This window comes from Anguilla rostrata, chromosome 7 (genome assembly GCF_018555375.3).
Source record: "Anguilla rostrata isolate EN2019 chromosome 7, ASM1855537v3, whole genome shotgun sequence".
Taxonomy (NCBI): Eukaryota; Metazoa; Chordata; class Actinopteri; order Anguilliformes; family Anguillidae; genus Anguilla; species Anguilla rostrata.
In genome coordinates, this window is record NC_057939.1 from 32,442,242 (window position 1) to 32,462,667 (window position 20,426).

General features: G+C 43.9%; 2 protein-coding genes and 1 pseudogene across 5 annotated transcripts in view; 1 reads left to right on the forward strand and 2 right to left on the reverse strand.

Annotated features, from left to right (window-relative positions):
* The window catches only part of LOC135258588 (uncharacterized), a 179,126-nt pseudogene that overhangs the window by 60,268 nt on the left and 98,432 nt on the right, over positions 1–20,426 (reverse strand).
* Positions 326–14,172, reverse strand: LOC135258587 (uncharacterized). Its single transcript, XM_064342054.1, has 3 exons — positions 13,105–14,172; positions 9,932–10,310; positions 326–588 (listed from the first exon to the last, which is right to left on the reverse strand). The coding sequence occupies exons 1-3, from the start codon at positions 14,170–14,172 to the stop codon at positions 326–328; spliced, it is 1,710 nt and encodes a 569-aa protein (XP_064198124.1).
* The window catches only part of rnf4 (ring finger protein 4), a 63,307-nt gene continuing 60,843 nt past the window's right edge, over positions 17,963–20,426 (forward strand). The window contains exon 1 of one of the 4 annotated variants that reach the window (XM_064341987.1): positions 17,963–18,152. In XM_064341987.1, coding sequence (XP_064198057.1) covers positions 18,058–18,152 — 95 coding nt within the window. In that variant the 5' untranslated portion in view covers positions 17,963–18,057. Of the gene's footprint in view, positions 18,153–19,635; positions 19,658–20,426 lie in introns of those variants that run through there. The other 3 variants (XM_064341986.1, XM_064341990.1, XM_064341989.1) reach the window with 3 other exon arrangements.

Here is a 20,426-nt window from a genome sequence, read left to right on the forward strand (position 1 = left end):
TCACGTGAGGAAGACTCCATATCACATTCTCTTTGTGTGGCGACGTCCTGGCTGGTGTCTACTGGATGATCTAGTCCTTGACCATGCACATCTTAATGTGTTTTCTGAAGCTGTTATTGGTAAAAAAAGATAAGGGACATCCTGGCTGTCCACATTTTAAACGCAAGTTCTTGCCCGGGAATAGTTCATGCTGAAACGTCAAATGTTGACAAAGTGAACAGGTGTTGTGGTGCACTTTACAAACAAAACGTGAACATTTTCGGTCCTGGATGTGTTCACGCGAAGGCTGTCAGTCAAGTCAGTTGTCTCGCTGCAGCAGTCGTGCTCAGAGTTCCTTGACACGTGGGGTCTCCTTTGCGCTTCCGACGTCAATGCTGTACACCGTGGTTTGAAGGAATGTGTAGAAACCGCAAAGAACTTCATCATAGTTGAGACCGATGACGTAGTGAGCTTTGAACAGCTCATCCAAAGCTGCCACCGATGTCAGGGCTCTGCATGGGATAGCCTTCTGGTCAAAGACGATGTAGAACCTCTGGATTTTGTTCTGCACCCTAACCCCGAGGAGGAAGGGTTGTCTTTCCTCAGCTCCTATCGCATCCCGTCGCACCACAAGGAAAGTCGAAAGACTGGCTCCTTCCTGTAAGCAATTGAACATAATGGTATAGTGGTAGTTTGTTCAGGTACTTATTTGTCTTGCGGTTACAGGCTGCATCTTTTTACCTGTGCAAGAAGAATTACTTAGAGCATTTCCACATTTATCATAAGGCATCCTACTTTTTTAATTATCATTATCACAATTTATTTAAAAATAATGAGGTTAAGAACAAATTTGTACAAAATACAAACATTATTTACCCTAAGATATCTCACAAGATGATTGGCTGCTTGAGCTGAACTGATCTTGCCGGCCTCGTGAGGTTGGGGGGAGGAGATGCAGGAGCAAGAGAATTGCTGACATATCAGCATCCCATCCTAGAGACAGATTATATTACTATCAAATTTTAGTCCATTTGTGGCAAATTCAGTTGATTAGACATTGTTAGGATATGTTGCCCTTATTCGTGGAGTCAAATGCAAGATGATGAAGAACACGCTGACAAAGTTTCGTCAGAGGATTTGATGTTTAATTCAATGTGCAAGGGAGAGACAGACCTAGCACATTCGGTCGCTGCGCTGAGAGAATCTCTGCCGATCACGCTGTGTGGTGTCTGGATATACAGTTTGCAGTCATACATATCAAAAGGTTGAGTTAAGTGGCAGGCCAGAGACAAATTGTCTTGTCCCTTCCTGGGAACCCTAGCAGCCATTTAGCATAGGAATGTGACATCCTTGCTGCAGACACTAGAGGTGTTATACTGAGACACACTACAGAGGGGCTAGACACAGAGGCATGCAAACTACAGACACAGTAATGGCAGAAACGGAAACACAATACACTACATATAATATATATATGTATACTAAATAAAACTGGGAAGGTATCAACATGCACACACCTATCTACAGTATACAACAGAAGAGAGTACACCCCTGTGCAATATCACTTAAATGTCAAATGATTCAAAATTGTATCACCTCTCAATAATTGCATTATTTCTTCTTTTTTTTTGTGATCAAGTTTTTTTTATTTTTATGAGAAAGGTTGCAGGTACAAGCCCAAAAAAGTTACATTAATTCAAGTATAAGACAAAACAGAAGAAATGATATCTTAATGTACCTGCTGGCTGCCACTCCATATAGAATAATGTAAAAAATAAAATAAAATAAAATAAATAAATAAATAATAATAATAATAATAAACATGTAACATGCACACACATATAGCTTATTGCGCATATTTGCATATTATTGCACATTATACATAATATTATTACCTTGCAAATAGCAAATAAAATAAAAATAGTAATAAAAATAAAACAACCATTACATTACAGGCATTTAGCAGACGCTCTTATCCAGAGCAACTTACACAACTTTTTTTTTTTTTTTTTACATAGCATTTTACATTGTATCCATTTATACAGCTGGATATATACTGAAGCAATTTCGGTTAAGTACCTTGCTCAAGGGTACAACGGCAATGTCCTACCTGGGAATCAAACCTGCGACCTTTCGGTTACAAGTCCAGTTCCTTACCCACTGTGCTACACTCCGTCCAGCATACATACATATTTATATATATATATACACATATACATACACACATATTATATACATACACACATACATATACGCACACACACATACATACACATGCCTATACTCATACATAAACACATACCCATTATCCCCCTCCCTCTATAGATCCCCTTATCCCTCCCAGATGGGTGGCAACCCTCCCTCCTTAACTCTTCAATCGTATCAAATCACCAACCCCTTATCCCTTCCCATCAGCCCCTGTATCCCACCACCAACCACCATTGAAGAAAAAAATAAAAAATAAAATAAAGTAAAAAAAACAAAAACAAATTGGGCATCATATTTATAAGGTAGAGGTCCTTACTTTATAAGGTAAAGGACTTAACTTGATCTAGAATGGAATTCCAATTCTCTATTGTCTGGTAATTAGCACCGTTTAATCTTGCTGTAGAAAGTTCCACTGATACAACATCTTGTAATAACTGTTTCCACTGGTTAAATGGGAGAGTATGTGGAGATTGCCATCTGAGTGCCAACATTTTCTTTGCCGTTGTGCTTCCTGCTAGCCAGAAACGTCTTTGGAATGCGTTTAAAGTTAATATTTCATCATCATTAAGGAGCATAAATTTTGGACAACAAGGAATATTTATTCGTAGTACTTTGGATAAGTGTTTAGCAACCTGTTCCCAAAAGAATTTAACCATGGGGCACTCCCACATCATGTGTAGGAAGGTACCAGTTACATTTAAGGGACAGAATAAGCAATTTGGTGAGTTCGTTAGTTTCATTCTATAGCGTTTCTGAGGAGTGAGATAAGTTCTGTGAACAAAATTGAAGTGGATCAGCTGATGATTTGGGTTTCGGGATGCCATGCTAATATTTCCCCAAACTTTGACCCAGTTGATATGTTGTTGTATGCCAAAACCAGTATTCCAAGCTTGAATGACAGGTAATGAGGATAAAGATCTTTGTAATAAATCTTTATATATTATGGAGATTTGTCCTTTGGGTAAACCTGATATTTTTTTAATGAAAGTAACTAAGGGGTGAATGGGTGGTTGAGACCCCGTAGGCCTGCATAGCAGACCGAAGTTGTAAATACAAGAAAAAAGAAGTACCCAGTAAGTTTCTTTCAGATCTGAAAAAGTTCTTAAGCCATGACCATCCATGACATCGCTCAGTGCATGTATACCAGAATTGGCCCACTGATGAGCCACAAACCAGAGGCCTCCTTTACGTAAGGAGGGATTGTGAAATAAGGGAGTCTGGGCATGCCACTTAGTATCCCAATTAAGTAGTTTTTCGTATTTACGCCAGATTGATACTGCGTGAGCAATTATTGGGCCAAAATGTAATCTACACTGTTTCAATGAGATATCTATGAAAAGTATGTCATGTAAGGGGGTAGGAGCAACCATATTTCTCTACATGTTTATCCAGGGGGCCTCACAATCTGAATCAAACCAACTTGCTAAAGGACGAAATGATAAAGCTTTTAAATACAGTTTAAAATTTGGTACAGCAAGTCAACCAGACTGTTTTCCATTCTAGAAAGTTGATAGTTTTACACGAGCTCGCTTACCTTTTCATATGAAAATATGAAATATACTTCTTTGATATATTTCTATGCAGCTTATCCCAGTAACCACTGGGTGGAGCAATGGGAATCATAGAACTACAGAAATTAACTTGAGGTAATATATTCATTTTAATGATAGAGATTCTTCCGGATAAAGAGACAGGTATATTACACCATCTATTGAGGTCATCTAGTTCTATTGGGATGGCAGGTATGCCATCCCGCCAAGTTAAGCCTTGGCGGGGGCATGCCCCATACCTATACAGCACCGAGAGTTCGGCACTTTTCAGGGTTCCCCACAGAAATAACCACAACAGCCACAGACACTCAGCCCTTAAAAACATTAAATTCTGTACATTCTGACCCCATTTCAACAGACAGATTTCATAAACAACTTCACATGTCCACACAATAAAGCCCCAAACTAAGGGGATTTTGCGTTTTCTCCTTCTTCTTCTTCTCTTTCTTCTTCTTCTTCTCATGTAACATGTCTCCCCATTGGACATTTTATCGACACCCGCCAAATCTTCACCTACACGACCCAATGAAAAACTTGCATACACACGCAAAATACCCATACCTTTTTACAGAAACATTTTCAGTACCAACAGCTAGTCTGCCTGTGGCCCAGTGGGTAAGGTTACAGTCTTGGGATCACAGGGTCCTAGGTTCAAGCCCAGCTAGAAACATGTTTCTTTAACCTACTTTTACCCTCACTAATAATTGTGTACTACTTCTCAATTATTGCTTTTGCACCATATCTACCAGCCGTTCCCCGAACGTATACACTGTATTATGACGTACCGTCTGCACGTTCAATTGTTAACCGGCTACAATATTGCAAAGCCATATGGATTCAACGGGAGCTCTTCTGTGCTTACTCGCCTGTGTTCTTCTTTAAAACCACGGACAGGTTTGCTAATGATATTTCATGCATTGCATAGCTATGTCATGGTGCTGCCCTAACAAAGTGACAGACTGGTAAACCTCCGGTTGAACGATTGAATTCCGCCTCGTCCTCAGGCAGATAATTTCCTCTTTTACACTAATGTTCTCTTACACTTATATTTGCTTTACCAAAACTCACTCATGGCCACCCATATGCATTTCATGACGGCAAATGTATTCCTTTTATTAAAAAGTTACACCAGTTCACCGCTGTGCCATTTCTACTAACTACATTTCTTCACTTGGCTACCGTACAAACCCTTCTTATCAGCAAACGCCACGTTTGTCATGGTTCTGTGTTCCTGTCTGTGTTTTCCTTGTTGGGCCGCCAGATGGCGGCACTTCTGTTTTGTGTCCTGCTCCCCCTGTTTAATTGTATTATTGTTTTCAATTGTCCAATCATTGTTTTCTGGCTGTCTCGTTTTCCCTTCCCTTTCTGTGGCCTGATTGTTCATGGTGCCCTCCTGTGTCTCGTCAGTGTCTGTCTATTTAAGTTCCCTTCTCCTGGACTCAGGTGCTGGATCCTTGTTGGTTGTTGGTTGTGTTTGTCGCGTATGCTTCTGATCTGGTTCCGGCCCCATGTGTTCCTGCCATGTTCTGTTTTCCACGTGTTTTTGGACTTTTGGTTTTCCTGTGTTCCCTGTGTTTCTGAAGTTTCCTTTGTTTTGAAGAGTTGCCCTGCGAGGCCCTTTTGTTCCCTTTTGTTCCCTTTTTGTTGAGTAAAGTCTTTTGTTCTGACCTTTTTGGAGTTTTCATGTTTTCCGGTTCTAGTTTAGCAAAACAGCGAAGAGGATTCCTACCTGCAGATAAGCCTATCAAAATGCCTTATAAACCTGACAAACACTAAAAGTGCATCTCCACGAAATAACAGACAACAGAGCAGGACAGAAGGCTACACAAGTTGCGACCTAGGGAGTTCTAATTCTTCGGGCTTGCTGATTCTTTTGTCAGTCAAGGCTCGTTGGATGGACGTCAAATCCGTGAGTACATACACTGGCCATATTTCATCTGCGTTTCTGATGCGTTTACGCTTACGCCACCACACCCTTTCTCACAGCCACTGTTTTACATATATAGCAAACCGAAACTGCTGAACGGTACACGCTCATCAGACTTCGCATTTCTCACTCTCATAATAAAACACTTTGCAAAAAGAAATGATATCTCATAAAAAACACGTTTTCAACGTACAAAAATGCCAAGTTACTCAAAAGTATTGATATCAAAATGACGCCATGTTACGGTACTACAAACAATATAGGCTATCTTGCCTCACCGAAATGACATAAGATGTATTTCAAAGCAATGCTACCCAATATTTCCTCAATTCTTTCAAGTCACTTGAACAAATACAACAAATATTGTAACAGTGCCCAAATGACACAATGAATCATGAAATCGACCCATGGACAGTCATAAGACGAATAAAATACACATATTGTGACTATTTGTTCTCATGAGAAAAAATTATTGACTTTGTATTTTGACCGCATTTGTACCGTAGACTTACATGGAAACCGGACATGAAAACACCTACACACAAGACCAGGAAATGAGCTTCAAAAACGAAGTCTGGTTTTGGCCACTTGGTGTATCTGTGCAGCGTTATTTTTTCCCCCATCCGCATTCTGCGAAGACACGATAGCTACTATGCCTCTGATTGGATCTGGCCCTGATATTCTTCTTCACTGAATACGGGTGGGGGAAAAAGAATGTGTGTATTAGTTCGGAAGCCGAGAGCGGCCTTGTATGCATTTTTTTTTTTTTTTGTTAATCCTATTTTTTCGAAATCACGAATTAATTATTGCGTTATCACGAGATAACAAAGTTGGTTTTCTCGAGATCACGACTTAATTATTTCGTTTTCTCGAGAAAACAAATAATGATTTCCACTAGATCACGACGTAATTGTGTCATTTCGACTTGAGACTGGCTTGAGGCAACAGTAAACCAAGGCAATGTCGGAGGAAGGAAGTTGGGTAAAGTTGGAAATATATTCACAGATTCGAACTTCCCGGATCAATAACTCATAAGCGAAACGTTGTTAAAACACAAACGACACCTCTTTAGTACCGTAGTAAAGTAGACAACGAGCTACGACCTAATTTTAGCCAAAACGAGCCGTCCTCCGAGCTGGACAAATAACATTGGTCTCTATGTACAGCCGGCTGTGAGACGAGTGCGCAGGGGCCGTCTAAAAAGTGCAACACCGAAAAGAAGTACTACAGAAATATTCAGTAACTTCACTCTTATACATTGTAGCGTCCCCAAAATCACCTCACACATCAATGGTCTCCTGTTGGTTATACTACAACACTTAGTTTGTAAAAATGTGCTTTAACATAATTTTGGGGAATTTTTATTGGGAAAATTATTCAATAACTTCACTCTTATGACAGTGTAGTACCATCATATTCAGGTCAACCTCCGGGAGCAGTGCACACTTTTGTTTGAGTTATTTGAGTTTGATTTATTTATTTGAGTTTGTCAAGCACTTTAAACATCAGCACTTTTTAAGTTTATTTTTTAAACAATTGAGGTTATTGCGATTTCTTGTTTATGCTGTGATTTAAATAAAGAAGAAAAAAACATTTATCTGCACCTTTATTCCTGTTTATAAGCATTTACATAATGTGTTAAGACATTACCAATGTGTATGGGAACTGACAAAAAAGGTAATGCTTAAAATGTATTATTGCGGCACCAAAAGGCGTGGTGAAAAATTTTGGGTGCACCTAAATTATGTGCTGGTGCACCTAAATGAAATGAAAAGTGCAACCAATGTAAAAAAAAGTTAGTCTGGAGCCCTGTAGACTTTGGAACGCCCTGCCCGAGGAGATCAGGCTTGCTGAGTCAATGCCTCGTTTTAAATCTCTTCTTAAAACACATTTTTTAAATGTTGCTTTTAATGTTTTAGCCTCTTAATACCTTTTCTACTCTTATTTTTATATATATTTTTAACATCCTGTTATTTACTATATTCTATTAATCTTGTATTTGTATCTGTTCCTCTGTTTGGCCATCTTTCATGCTGCTCCTATTTTCATGTTAATTTATTCATATACTTTGTTTTAATGTGTCCCTTAAGCTGTCGTTTACATCTTGTATTATTTTATTTCTTTTTATGTGTGTAAAGCACTTTGTAACTTTGTTTTTGAAAAGTGCTATACAAATAAATTTTATTATTATTATTAAACTGTGTGACTCGGCCATTAGATCTAACGCACCAATGTTAGCTAGCTAGCTGGTTAAGAGCGAATGGTCCCCATAGCTGGCTAATTTACAGTAAACTGGGTTAGACTATATTATGCATTTGGTGAATTAACGTTATGATTCATTTGTTTGTTTTCTTACACAAATCGGTTAATTTCACTGATCGTCAAAGAAGTCGTACGGAATTTATGTAGTCTAACATAGCTAACTATTAGTCAGGGAATCCAAATGTGAGCAGGTACAGGCTAACTACTGTGATTTGCTACCGTTAATGAATTTGTTAGCTTGCTGTCTAGCTTGTAAAATCATATTTATTCTTGTTATTTATAAGTAGGAACAAATCTACCTAGCTAACTAGAAATATATGAATGTACAGAAATTGAAGTGGATGAGTGTATTTCTGTGGCAAACACTTCATCACAGGTTAGTTAACGATGTTAAAGTCAACAATTATAATGTTAAAAGTCAAAGTAGTGAATGTTGATGCTGCATTGAAAGGACAGTACAGAGAACATACTGAAAAGCCAAGGAAATCCCAGATTAATGTTATCCTGTAACAAAAGGGTTAAGTCAGCTAACAGCGAGCTCGCTGTTTCTTAAATTTTTTCTAACGACGCCGATCGTTGATCGGCAACGACATAACATAATTGTTTGCCTGACTGGCCATAGGATTTGGGCTCCTAATAGCTAAAAAGCAATATGGTATTCTTATTTTATGCTATTAAATTAGCAAAGACCTCGGAATTTGCATTTACCGCCAGAGGAGCCGCTTTCACCCAAAAAGGGGCGGGGGCGTGACGCAAGGGCATGGGATGGGCTGCTCTACGCAACATAAGCTGCGTTTCCACCAAAAGTACCCGGAACTACTTTTCAAGGAACTAAAAGGTTCCTTCAGCCCATGGTTGTCTGCGTTTCCACCGCGGTCTTCTGTAACCCCATACTACCACCGAAGTAGCCTACATTATTTTCTAATAACCGGGACAGCCCGGAGGGGTTTATTCCACTTATATACAATGGGCTACCAACAATGACTGTATATGGTTACTTTTGTATTTATTGATTTATATCGATTTAATCACCTGGAATTGAAATATTCTTCTGCAGCCGTTTGGGCATATTTTACCGTTGTCAAGCAAAACTGTCGTTGGTAGTTGAACTTGGACCGTTGTTATGCAACAAATAGGATATAACAGGCCAATAGTCAGATTGTAACTGTTTTATATATCCTCTCAAACATATTCATTATGTTTTTATGCGAACATTCACTTTCATGTCTTGACATCCGAGGCGACAGAATGCATTCACATTTCCAATATAACTGGCAACAACAGCAGAAAACATGCACACGTTGTAAACAATTTGCTGTTTGATTACTTTCTCATCGTCAATTCCATATAGGCTAATCGCAAAATGACAAGAATAGAACGAAAACTCGGACTTGCGTGAAAATTTAAATTAGCAGTGGTACAGCCACCGTTTGCTTTCCTTCGAAGTTACTGCTAGCCGAGCAGCGAAGTGTGCCCTCCAGATGCGAACCATGCACCATAAATTAGTCCATAGTCTTCCTGGTCTTTTTGTGGAATTGAAGAATGGCAGAGTAAAATTACGGCAGTCTGAAAAAGCTAAAGGGACGATGTGGCAAGTGAGTGCCACCCCTCTCAGATAAAACACACTCACGGGAGACTGACTGGTTCCGTAACCCGCACTTCCGTGCTATTTTATTATCAGACACGGGTTTTTACAGACACTTTTCAGACTCTGTGTATCACAGTTCCGTAGCCGTCTTGTCATTGGCGATCCCCCTCTCCGGCTTCCGGTCTGGCTTTTAAAAACCCCAGGCTCACTGTTGAAAGCAATCAGAGGCAATCAGCGCAATAAAACAATTAATAATTATCGGCGCTGATTACCTCCAGCTGACAGTTGTGACGAAGGATCCGAGAGCCGCTCCTCTCACACTCTCTCTCTCTGCAGCCGACGCTCAAACCACGCCCACCCCACCACATACCCCCACCGCCCGACTTAGGCCGGGGAGCCATCCGGCCGATGACAAACCCCCCCCCCTCTCCCCCCCCTCCTCCTCCTGGGGGCGAGAGAGGAAGTCCGCCACGACCATCCGTGCACCCGGTCTATGAATCACATTGAAGTTAAAAGGCTGCAAAGCCAGATACCACCGAGTGATCCGGGCGTTGGTATCCTTCATGCGGTGGAGCCATTGGAGGGGGGCATGGTCCGAACAGAGGGTGAATGGGCGACCCAGAAGGTAATAACGGAGGGCTCCGACCGCCCACCGAATGGCGAGGCACTCTTTCTCCACCGTGCTGTACTTCGCCTCCCGTTGTGACAGTTTCCGGCTAATGTACAGCACGGGGCGGTCGACTCCCTCCACCTGCTGGGTCAAAACAGCCCCCAGCCCTCTGTCCGACGCGTCGGTCTGCAAAACAAGGGGAGAGAGAAGTTAGGTGTGAACAAGAGCGGCTCCCCACAGAGAGCTTCTTTTACCCTCTCAAACGCCCGCTGGCACGGTTCCGTCCACTGGACCGGATCTGAGGCACCTTTTCGGGTTAAGTCAGTTAGGGGCTGGTTAGCTCCGAAAACGCCAGGATGAACCTCCTGTAATAGCCGGCCAGCCCCAAGAACCTCCTTACCTCTTTTTTTGACTTGGGTCGGGGACAGGCTGCAATCGCAGCGGTTTTGTCCACTAGAGGCCGCACCTGTCCACTTCCCAAGTGGTACCCCAAATACCGTACCTCCGCTCGGCCAATAGCACACTTCTTTGGGTTAGCCGTGAGCCCTGCCTGCCTTAATGACTCGAGCACTGCCCCCACATGCTGCACATGCTGCTCCCAGCTGTTGCTATGGATGATGACATCATCCAGATAGGCAGCAGCATAACCAGCATGCGGACGCAATACCCGATCCATTAGGCGCTGGAAGGTGGCAGGGGCCCCGAATAACCCAAACGGAAGTGTCCTGAATTGGTACAAACCACCCGGAGCGGAGAAAGCCGTTTTTTCCTTAGATTTGGCAGATAAGGGAATCTGCCAGTAACCCTTGGTTAAATCCAGCGTCGAAAAAATCGAGCCGTGCCAAGCCGATCCAAGAGCTCGTCGACCCGAGGCATTGGATAAGCATCAAACCGTGACACTTCATTTACCTTTCTATAATCCACACAGAAGCGAATAGACCCATCAGGCTTACCTACCAGCACGATGGGGCTACTCCAGGGACTGTGGGATTCCTCTATTACCCCCAGCTCTAGCATTGCCTTTATCTCTGCCTGAACCAATTTCTTTTTGTGTTCCGGCAATCTATAGGGGCGGGTCCGCACCGTCACCCCCGGGGAAGTCTCTATATGGTGGTGTATGAGGTGCGTGCGTCCTGGTATGGGAGAAAACACATCAGCAAAACGCTTTTGCAACAAGGCAAGGTCTGTTCTCTGATTCGGTGAGAGATGGTCATCTGAAAGGGTTGAGATCTGATTGGATGAATTTGGTACCTCCGGACCCAGCTCATCTCTCTCCTTATCCACCGTAACCAGAGAGACAGCCACTACCTCCTTCCACGCTTTCAGGAGATTGAGGTGATAAATCTGTTTTGCCCCCTCTCTATCAGTACGCTCTACCTCATAGTCAACCTCCCCCACTCGCCGTGTGACCGTAAAGGGCCCTTGCCACTTGGCGAGTAATTTAGAACTAGAGGTAGGGAGTAACACAAGAACTTTATCTCCCGGTGAAAATTGCCGTAGTTTAGCTCCTCTGTTATAGTGCTGTTGCTGACGTGCCTGCGCCTCGAGCAAATTCTCCCGTGACAACTTACCCAGTGTATGGAGTTTTGCTCGCAGGTCCAGCACGTATTGTAATTCATTTTTACTAGGACTCGGACCCTCCTCCCAGTTTTCTTTAACTAGGTCCAATATCCCCCGGGGTTTCCTACCGAACAGTAGTTCAAAGGGAGAAAATCCCGTGGAGGCCTGGGGAACCTCCCGCACTGCAAACACCAGAGGAGATAACCACTTATCCCAATTACGGCTATCCTCATGAACGAACTTCCGGATCATAGACTTCAACGTTCTATTAAAACGCTCAACCAGCCCATCCGTTTGGGGATGGTACACGCTAGTTCTAATAGAACGAATGCCCAATAACCCGTACAGTTCGCGTAGTGTGCGTGACATAAACTGGGTGCCCTGGTCAGTCAGAATCTCTTTCGGGATTCCGACTCGGGAGATTATTTGAAACAATGCCTGCGCAACACTTTTTGCCGAAATGCTGCGCAAAGGAACTGCTTCGGGATACCTTGTCGCATAATCCACCAGAACTAACACGAAACGGTATCCCTGCGTGCTCCGATCAAACGGCCCGATGAGGTCCATCCCCACTCTCTCAAAAGGGACCTCCATTAGCGGAAGGGGGCGCAACGGCGCTTTTGGTATAGCCGGGGAATTTACGAGTTGGCATTCAGGGCACGACGCACACCACCGACGCACGTCGGCCCAAATGCCCGGCCAATAGAAGCGGGCCATTATCCGGTTCAGTGTTTTCTCATACCCTAAATGACCAGCCATGGGGTTAAAATGAGCCGTCTGAAAAACCATTTCCCGAGAGCTTTTAGGCACCAGCAATTGGGTGATTTCCTCGTTAGTCTGAGTGACACACTCTGTATAACCTATCCCGAATTATTACAAAATACGGGTGAGTGAGTGTTGCATCAGGGCGCACCTGTTGACCATCAATGGACATCACGCGGTCAAAGGCAAAGCGTAGGGTGTCATCACGAGACTGCTCGAGTGGGAAATCCTCCATGGGGCGAAACACCGGTACCTGCGGAGTCTCCCCCGGAGGCTCCACTGATGCCGGCTCCCCCTCTGCTGCGTCGGACGACCCCGCGTCACCGCTGACAGCAGCACACACATCACACAGCCCTACCCGTCGTGAACGCACCCCCCCTACCTTACCAGCTGCCTGGCGAAACCCCGGCCAATCAGTGCCTAAAATCAGAGGGTGCGAGAGGCGGGAGCTAACCGCAGCCTTTATTTTATGTTTTTTCCCTTGACACCGAATTTCCACTGAGACGATAGGGTACGCGTGTAAATCCCCATGCACACACCTTATAGATACCATTGATGCTTCTACCAACGCCTCGGGTCGAACCAGGCTTTGTCGAATCATGGTCTGCATAGCCCCTGAGTCCAACAGCGCCTGGTGTTCACTCCCTTGAATCCTTACCGGAATACAGTACGCTCCGTCTGGGTCGGGAGCGGAGGTGGGCGGGCCGACAACACGAACCACCTGCCCCACCTCCATGAGCGGGCACTCGCGGCGCAGGTGACCCGGTTGTCCGCACCGCCAACACCCCGGTCCGGGCGTCTGAGGAGCTCTCTGTGGGTCGCACCCCGCCCCCACTGAGCCTGGGGCTGGGGAAACAGGAACAAAAGGGTTGTTACGGGAAAATGAGGGGGTTTGGGCACGGGGAAGGGAGGAAGAAAGGGGGGAAGGATGGGAACGAGGAAGGGCTCTCCTGCGCAGAGCCGGGTCTGCCCGTCCTTGCTGCTGCTGCTGCTGCTGCTGGTGCTGTGACTGGCCGCGGGGGTAGAGCGCCAGGTGGTCCTCCGCCAGGCTGACGGCGGCCGCCAACCCGGTCGGGCGATGGCACCTCACCCAATTCGCCGTCTCCCCCGGGAGGCCCTCAATAAAACGTTCTAGGGTCACCAGCTCCACCACTCCGTCGGCTGACCGGAGTTCCGGTCGGAGCCACCGACGCGCCATGTCCAGCAGTCTCTGGGCGTAGGCGAACGGTCGGTCCGCTCCTGCCAGGGCCGTCTCCCTGAACCGTCGCCGGTGCTCTTCAGGGCTGTATCCCAGGCGGTCCAGGACCGCCTTCTTTAGGTTGGCGTAGACCGCCCGCGCTGGGGGGGGTAGGCTGTGTGCCGCTTGTTGTGCCTCCCCAGTTAAGAGGGGCAGGAGGCGGACGACCCACTCTTCCTCCGGCCATTTACTCGCCCTCGCTGCCACCTCAAACCCCTCGAGGAAAGCCTCCGCGTCGTCCTCCTGGGTCATTTTGGGCAGATGGAGAGCTACGGGGGGTCCGGTTTGTCGCTCTCGGGAGCTGGTTTCTCCCGCAGCCGCCAGCTGCAGTAGAGCCTGGGTTTGGAGGGAGGTCTGTGCCCGCAGAGCCTCCAGTTGTTCGGCGTGCATCGCCGCCTGCCTCTCCTGCATCGCCGCCATCCCTTCCAGCATCCTCGCCAGCGCTACCACCGGTTGTGCCGTTTCCCCTGGCTCCTGGCTGTGGTCCATGTTTGTCTCCTCGGTGTAATGTGTTTTACTATGTGCTGCGTTCCCTCGCACGGGCCACCACTGTGGCAAGTGAGTGCCACCCCTCTCAGATAAAACACACTCACGGGAGACTGACTGGTTCCGTAACCCGCACTTCCGTGCTATTTTATTATCAGACACGGGTTTTTACAGACACTTTTCAGACTCTGTGTATCACAGTTCCGTAGCCGTCTTGTCATTGGCGATCCCCCTCTCCGGCTTCCGGTCTGGCTTTTAAAAACCCCAGGCTCACTGTTGAAAGCAATCAGAGGCAATCAGCGCAATAAAACAATTAACAATTATCGGCGCTGATTACCTCCAGCTGACAGTTGTGACGAAGGATCCGAGAGCCGCTCCTCTCACACTCTCTCTCTCTGCAGCCGACGCTCAAACCACGCCCACCCCACCACAGACGATTACTAGAATTACCTTTTATTTCACCCTGACAAAAAGTGCGGAAGGTGATTTCCAGTTTGCTTTTACTGTATCACCAATGTGAATTACGCAGAACTACCGCATACCTCACATAACTGTATCAAAACTTTTGAGTCAATTACAACGGGCTAACAAAGAAAATCCAGAAGAAAATATTCAGCAACCGAATTAATCCGTTTGAATGTTTTGGTACGTAATATGCTGTCCCAGCACGAATGCTTAGCATTTTATAAAACGAATACTAAAGCTAGAGAGGACAATCGAAAAATTAATTTCCGGAAATTAACATAAGTATTGTGATTAAAATACCAGTTTAGTCTTAAATTAAAGTATTGTGAACAGCGATCGTACATATATGGAATATTAATGTGATATATTGGCTGTTTTTGTGGCCTTTTAGCTCGCACTTTCCCAAAATTCCATCAATGATAAGATCGGGACTCCGACGGCACCGAAAACCGATAGATTTCACTGAACATTCGACTGTTTACATTTATGGGGTTCTGAACCAGTGACATCATAATAACTCTTACTGGTTGATTTTACGCGGTCATTTATGGCAGTTGGTTCTCTCAGAATTCTGACTGATAGCCAGGTCAGTATTTTCACTGGACACTTGATACATCCCGACTTATAACTTCAAAGTCCCAAGTCATTTGTGAATGGTTTAAATGGATTTTGAAAGTAGACACTTCGTGCTACAAGCATGCTAAGGGATTTGAGTGTGCTGTGAAGTTTAGGTAGCAAACAACAAGGCTGAATCCTTCTGACGTAACTTACATAGCGACTATATGCTCAGATCGCCTAGTTTCACTCACTACGGCCAAGCGGAATCGATAAGGTTTCAGAAAATATATAACTTTTAAAGATTTAATTCAATCTTCTGTGTGACAGAAAATTTCGGTGCCGCTGACTATAATCAAATGTTTTTCACATTTACCGTTCGATTGTCCAAGTACCATTCAAAGTACATTTTTATGGGTTAGTACTGTCAGATTGTGCTAGCTACTTCACATTAACCTTGTACGGCGATCAATAAAGGCTAACAGCACAGTACCACTTAATTCAAGTAACTTCTATCACCACTGTAATGAACTAAAAAAAGGTAACAAACGACCTTTTCTGTGAGAAATGTATTGTCAAGCTCACGCGCATACACTGCTGGCGACATTCTAAAGCTTTGTTTTGCCTTCCCTACTAAAGCAAGAAAAGAATAGAAGAGCACACATTATAATTCCAAGACGTTGGCAGGCTATAACCAAAACTAGGCTACTGCGCCGCATTACATACAAGTTTGATCAGAAATTTTCAGTGCTTGCGCCCCACCCCAAAGGTTCCGGTACTTTTGGAAAGTACAACCCCCTACCTTTTTAGGGGTAAAATAAAGCCCCCGGAACTAAATTTAGACCCTAGTTCCTGCGGTGGAAACGCACTGAGTTCCTCAAACGGTTCCTAGTTCCGGGGTAAAGTTCCTGCGGTGGAAACGCGGCTATAGAAGTAATTTCCTAATCCAATAAATTTTTAAGACCTATCAAATAATATTTAAGACTTTTTAAGACCTAAAATTCAGATTATTAAATGTAAAACTTTTTAAGATCCCGCGGGAACCCTGAGTACGTGGGTTCCCTGTCCTTGTGACCTTGCAAGTGCGGTCTCCCACAAGAAAAGACTTTACAATCTCAAATCCGGAGTTCGCGTTCTAGGTATTGAGAAACCAAGCGGCCAAAACCAGACTTCGTTTTTGAAGCTCATTTCCTGGTCTTGTTGTTCCTGGTTGCTCACTAGCGCCACTACGGTTGGCTCCAGTATAGGTGTTTTCATATCCGGTTTCCATGTAAGTCTACGGTACAAATGCGGTCAAAATACAAAGTCAATACATTTTTCTCATGAGAACAAGTAGTCACAATATGTGTGTTTTATTCGTCTTATGACTGTCCATGGGTCGATTTCATGATTTGTTGTGTCATTTGGGCACTGTTACAATATTTGTTGTGGACCAATGAGGTACAGTTTGCGTCACTTCCTGATTACTGCCGAGGACTAAGCTACAGTAGGGGCTACAGTCTATGGTCACTGGGGTGGGCGGTGGCGCCTCTTGGCCTTTACATTGCGGCTCCGGCCACGGTCCACCTGTGCGAAGTCAGAAAATGCAGGCATCCCATTTCGTGGTGATTTCATTGTGGCGTGTGCTATTTACAGCTGCACTAGACGACCATAAAATAATCCTCCTCTTAAGTTTTTCGGTAGCCGAGTCATTTTTACTATTTCCTTTAGCCTACTTAACCAAATAATTAGTTGGCAGAAAGCGTAATCGGCTTGCTATATTTGGTAGTCCAGTAGCCTATGCTAAAACAGTTCGCAACTTCGGCTACCAAGCCATTTGACTAGCTAGCTAACCTTAACCGGCAAACATTCAATCTGTCAGACGTGTTTGACGGCTTGTCAGTCGTGTACATTCCGTAAATGTCTACCTGGGCCATGCTTCACGCATGTGACAAAGCTATAATCCCGATTTTGGGATAAACACTTTTTCAGTTTCACGAAGCGAATTAAGAGTCTCAAAGTTCATTTGCTGAATAACATACAACACACGATGAAATCACACACACAGAATTTAACGAAATTAACCATCTTGGCATTTAGAAAGGAACATGTTTTTAGCATTTAAGAGACCGACAAGCTAGGCATTTAAGACAGTGGTTCTCAGAATCGATCACGGGGGCTCCTTGCGTATATTGGCTTTTCTCCATGGCATTGGTTTTGATGATTTACAAGAAAAAAATAATAGCCTAATAATAATTAGAAATTCAGTGTAGGCTATATTATTTTTGTCTTCATGCACCAGGTGGAAAACTTGCTGTACAAAGTGCGTTGTCATATTTACACGCCTGCAGATCAGTTATTAAAATACTTGGTAGATTTGTTAATCACCGCTGACAGTGTTAATTTTTATTCGGTAGAAAGTGATTTGCGAACGATCCGTCAGCTAGCGTCACCCAGCAAGTGAATACCACAAACGGCGATGGAGTAGCTAGTAGCAGATGGAAATTAAACTCCGTAAACATCTGATAATATATTTTAAAACATAACGGCAGACAGTCAGCTAGCCTCAAGTTCGTTCTGCAATCGTTCCTTCAGGTTGATGGGCTTTTCCACACCGGACTGTCAATCACATTGTAAAAATCACAGAGCCGCTTAACTCCATGGTTTTGGCTCCAAATCGACAACATGGCCGCGCCCGCCATTGAGCTTCAAAATGTGTTTTAGAGACCCACGGAGAGTCAATGGGTGACGTCACAGTATCTTAGTCCATATTTTTTACAGTCTCTGTGAGAAACACTCCCAGTTGGTTGAGCAGTGATTGGATTCTAGTCATCTCACAGCGACGGAAGCGGAAATGCCGGGGGGAAATCATAACTACCGTAAAACAGGATGAATTATGCGCTCCATTGGGTTCTGACGAGGGAAGTTACGAGCTACACTACCTCTGTGCTTAATATTATTACCAACACATTAACGTTTGCTGGGTATGTTCATTGCTTTTAAAAAAAATCTTGTTCTGTTTAACCCTGCCTGTTGAATGTTAAGTAAAGTCAACAACACAATTTGTTACCTAGCTCACTGATTAGAGGTAGCAGCCTGCTAGTAGTTGTCCCGTTCAGATAGCGCATTCGCTAATTCACTAGCTTTACGGATTTCAGTGTGCTATTGCTAGAAAGCTGAAATCACATGCTGAAATGTATCAAAGCGAGCTAGCTATGCGAATAGTTAACTAGTCGAGATAACTGACGGGTTGGTCGTTAACTGGTCAAAAAACCTAGTATGTTTGGTAGCCTAGCTGTCTATACAGACCAAGTGTGTAACGTTAGGTCGGTAAATATTTAAGTTGATTTAGTGGTTTCTTCGTGCCCGTTATCGGTAGTTAACATGACCTAGCATGTTTGCTCACCAGGTAATTGACCAAATTCCTTATCATTAGTCCTAAAGCACGGCCAGCCCTTTATTATTTTTACTAGTCGTTATTGATATCATCCAACCTTGGCTAGCTGAGACTAGAAACAGCCACGTGTGACCGGCTCGCTGGGCCGGCAACTGTTTTTTTAATTTTTTTAATCCGTTTTTTTAATCCTGGCGGCATTGTAAAATTCTAACTAGCCAAGTTGGCGAAATTGACGATGGCGACATTGACGCTATTGGTGGATAGTCAAAAAGCTACTGGCTAGTGTAGCGCGAATGTGAAAGACGTATCTAAGGGTTAGCTTTCGGGTGTTTGCAAAAACGGAAACCTCAACGGGTTATAAGCTACAAAGTCAAACGTTGCAGTCGCATAAAATGGATTAGCTGTGTTTGTTAACCATTTCGGTTGAAATTCAGCCTTGATTGACACATCTCACTGATGCATGGGCTCTTTGCCTCCTCTTCATAGACACGCGTAAGGGCATTGGCACGTTAGAACAATAGCTAACTATACCATATCTGAAACTTGCTAGATCTGGGCAAAAACTTTAGTAAATTCGAAACTTAAGCCCTATTCGCAAGGGACTAGTATTACCTGGGGACCTCATGTGATTTAGAAATTAAACCCACCCCCCAGTAAATTCGAGTAAAATACAGACTTCGCTTATCCCGTGCGAATGCGCCGCACGGGATAAACGAAGTCTGTATTTTACTCGAATTTACTGACATTATCCCCCCGGCAGAAGTGGGTAACCCGGCTTCAAAGAGTAAAAAGACTGACCATGTATTTGCGCCACCAACACGCACTAAACAAGCTGATTACAATAATTAGTTCTCCTACCATGATGAAGAGTTATGCTAATTAGAATTAGCTGGTTTAGTGCATGGTGGTGGAGCAAATACACGGTCAGTCTTTTTACTCTTTGAAGCCGGGTTACCCACCTCTGCCCCCCGGATATGATTGAAAATGTCAAGGCTCTGCTCTGCGCAACAGTAAAATACGACCCCAAATCACCGAGATGCCGATTCGCACGGGACTAATATTATCACATGGCCTCTGTGTTTGGCAAATGTGGTAGGTATTGCGGTGGAATTTTTACTTTACAAATTACGGACATGACAGATTCGCACGGGATTAAGATCAGACGACCTCCACAATTATTACAAGTTACTAGAGGTCCCCAGGTAATACTAGTCCCGTGCGAATAGGGCATAAGACGTATTGCTACAATTATACAATCTACAATAACAGTAATTCAACGGGACTTGTAATATATGTCTGTAGTTTTAAAGGGGCACCACATAATGGCATCCCCAAAGGTATTGAAGTTTTTCTTTAAATTAAGCTGACATTTCTGTTAGTATGGCTATAAATTTGATAATTGGCCAGTCCTGACAGGTGCACTGAGTTATGATGGAAAATGACTTCTGTTCTGCGTGACGTCATAGGTTGAAGATGAGCAGCTCCGCTATCATACCTTTATGTTGAAAAAATGACATAAATAGACAGCATTTGGTTGAAAAGATGACAGTAATGTACAGAATCGAAAAAATTCGTCCTGAATCAAAGGACATTATCAGTGACTTGGATGAGTCTGTACAACATATAATCGTTGATCCTGATCGAATACCGTTATACGGCCGTTGAGATTTGGGTCAGTTGATCAGAGTTGGTGGATTCTTCCCAAAGCCAACTACCGGAGCACTTTTCGGGAAATTCGCTTTTTAGCTGGCCTTCCTAGATTCATATGAGAAGACTGATACCGATTGTATGCGTCCCTCTGCGTCCGGTACAGGGATCTTGACCAATGTGGGCTGCATGTTATCAATGTTAGCTCTATTAA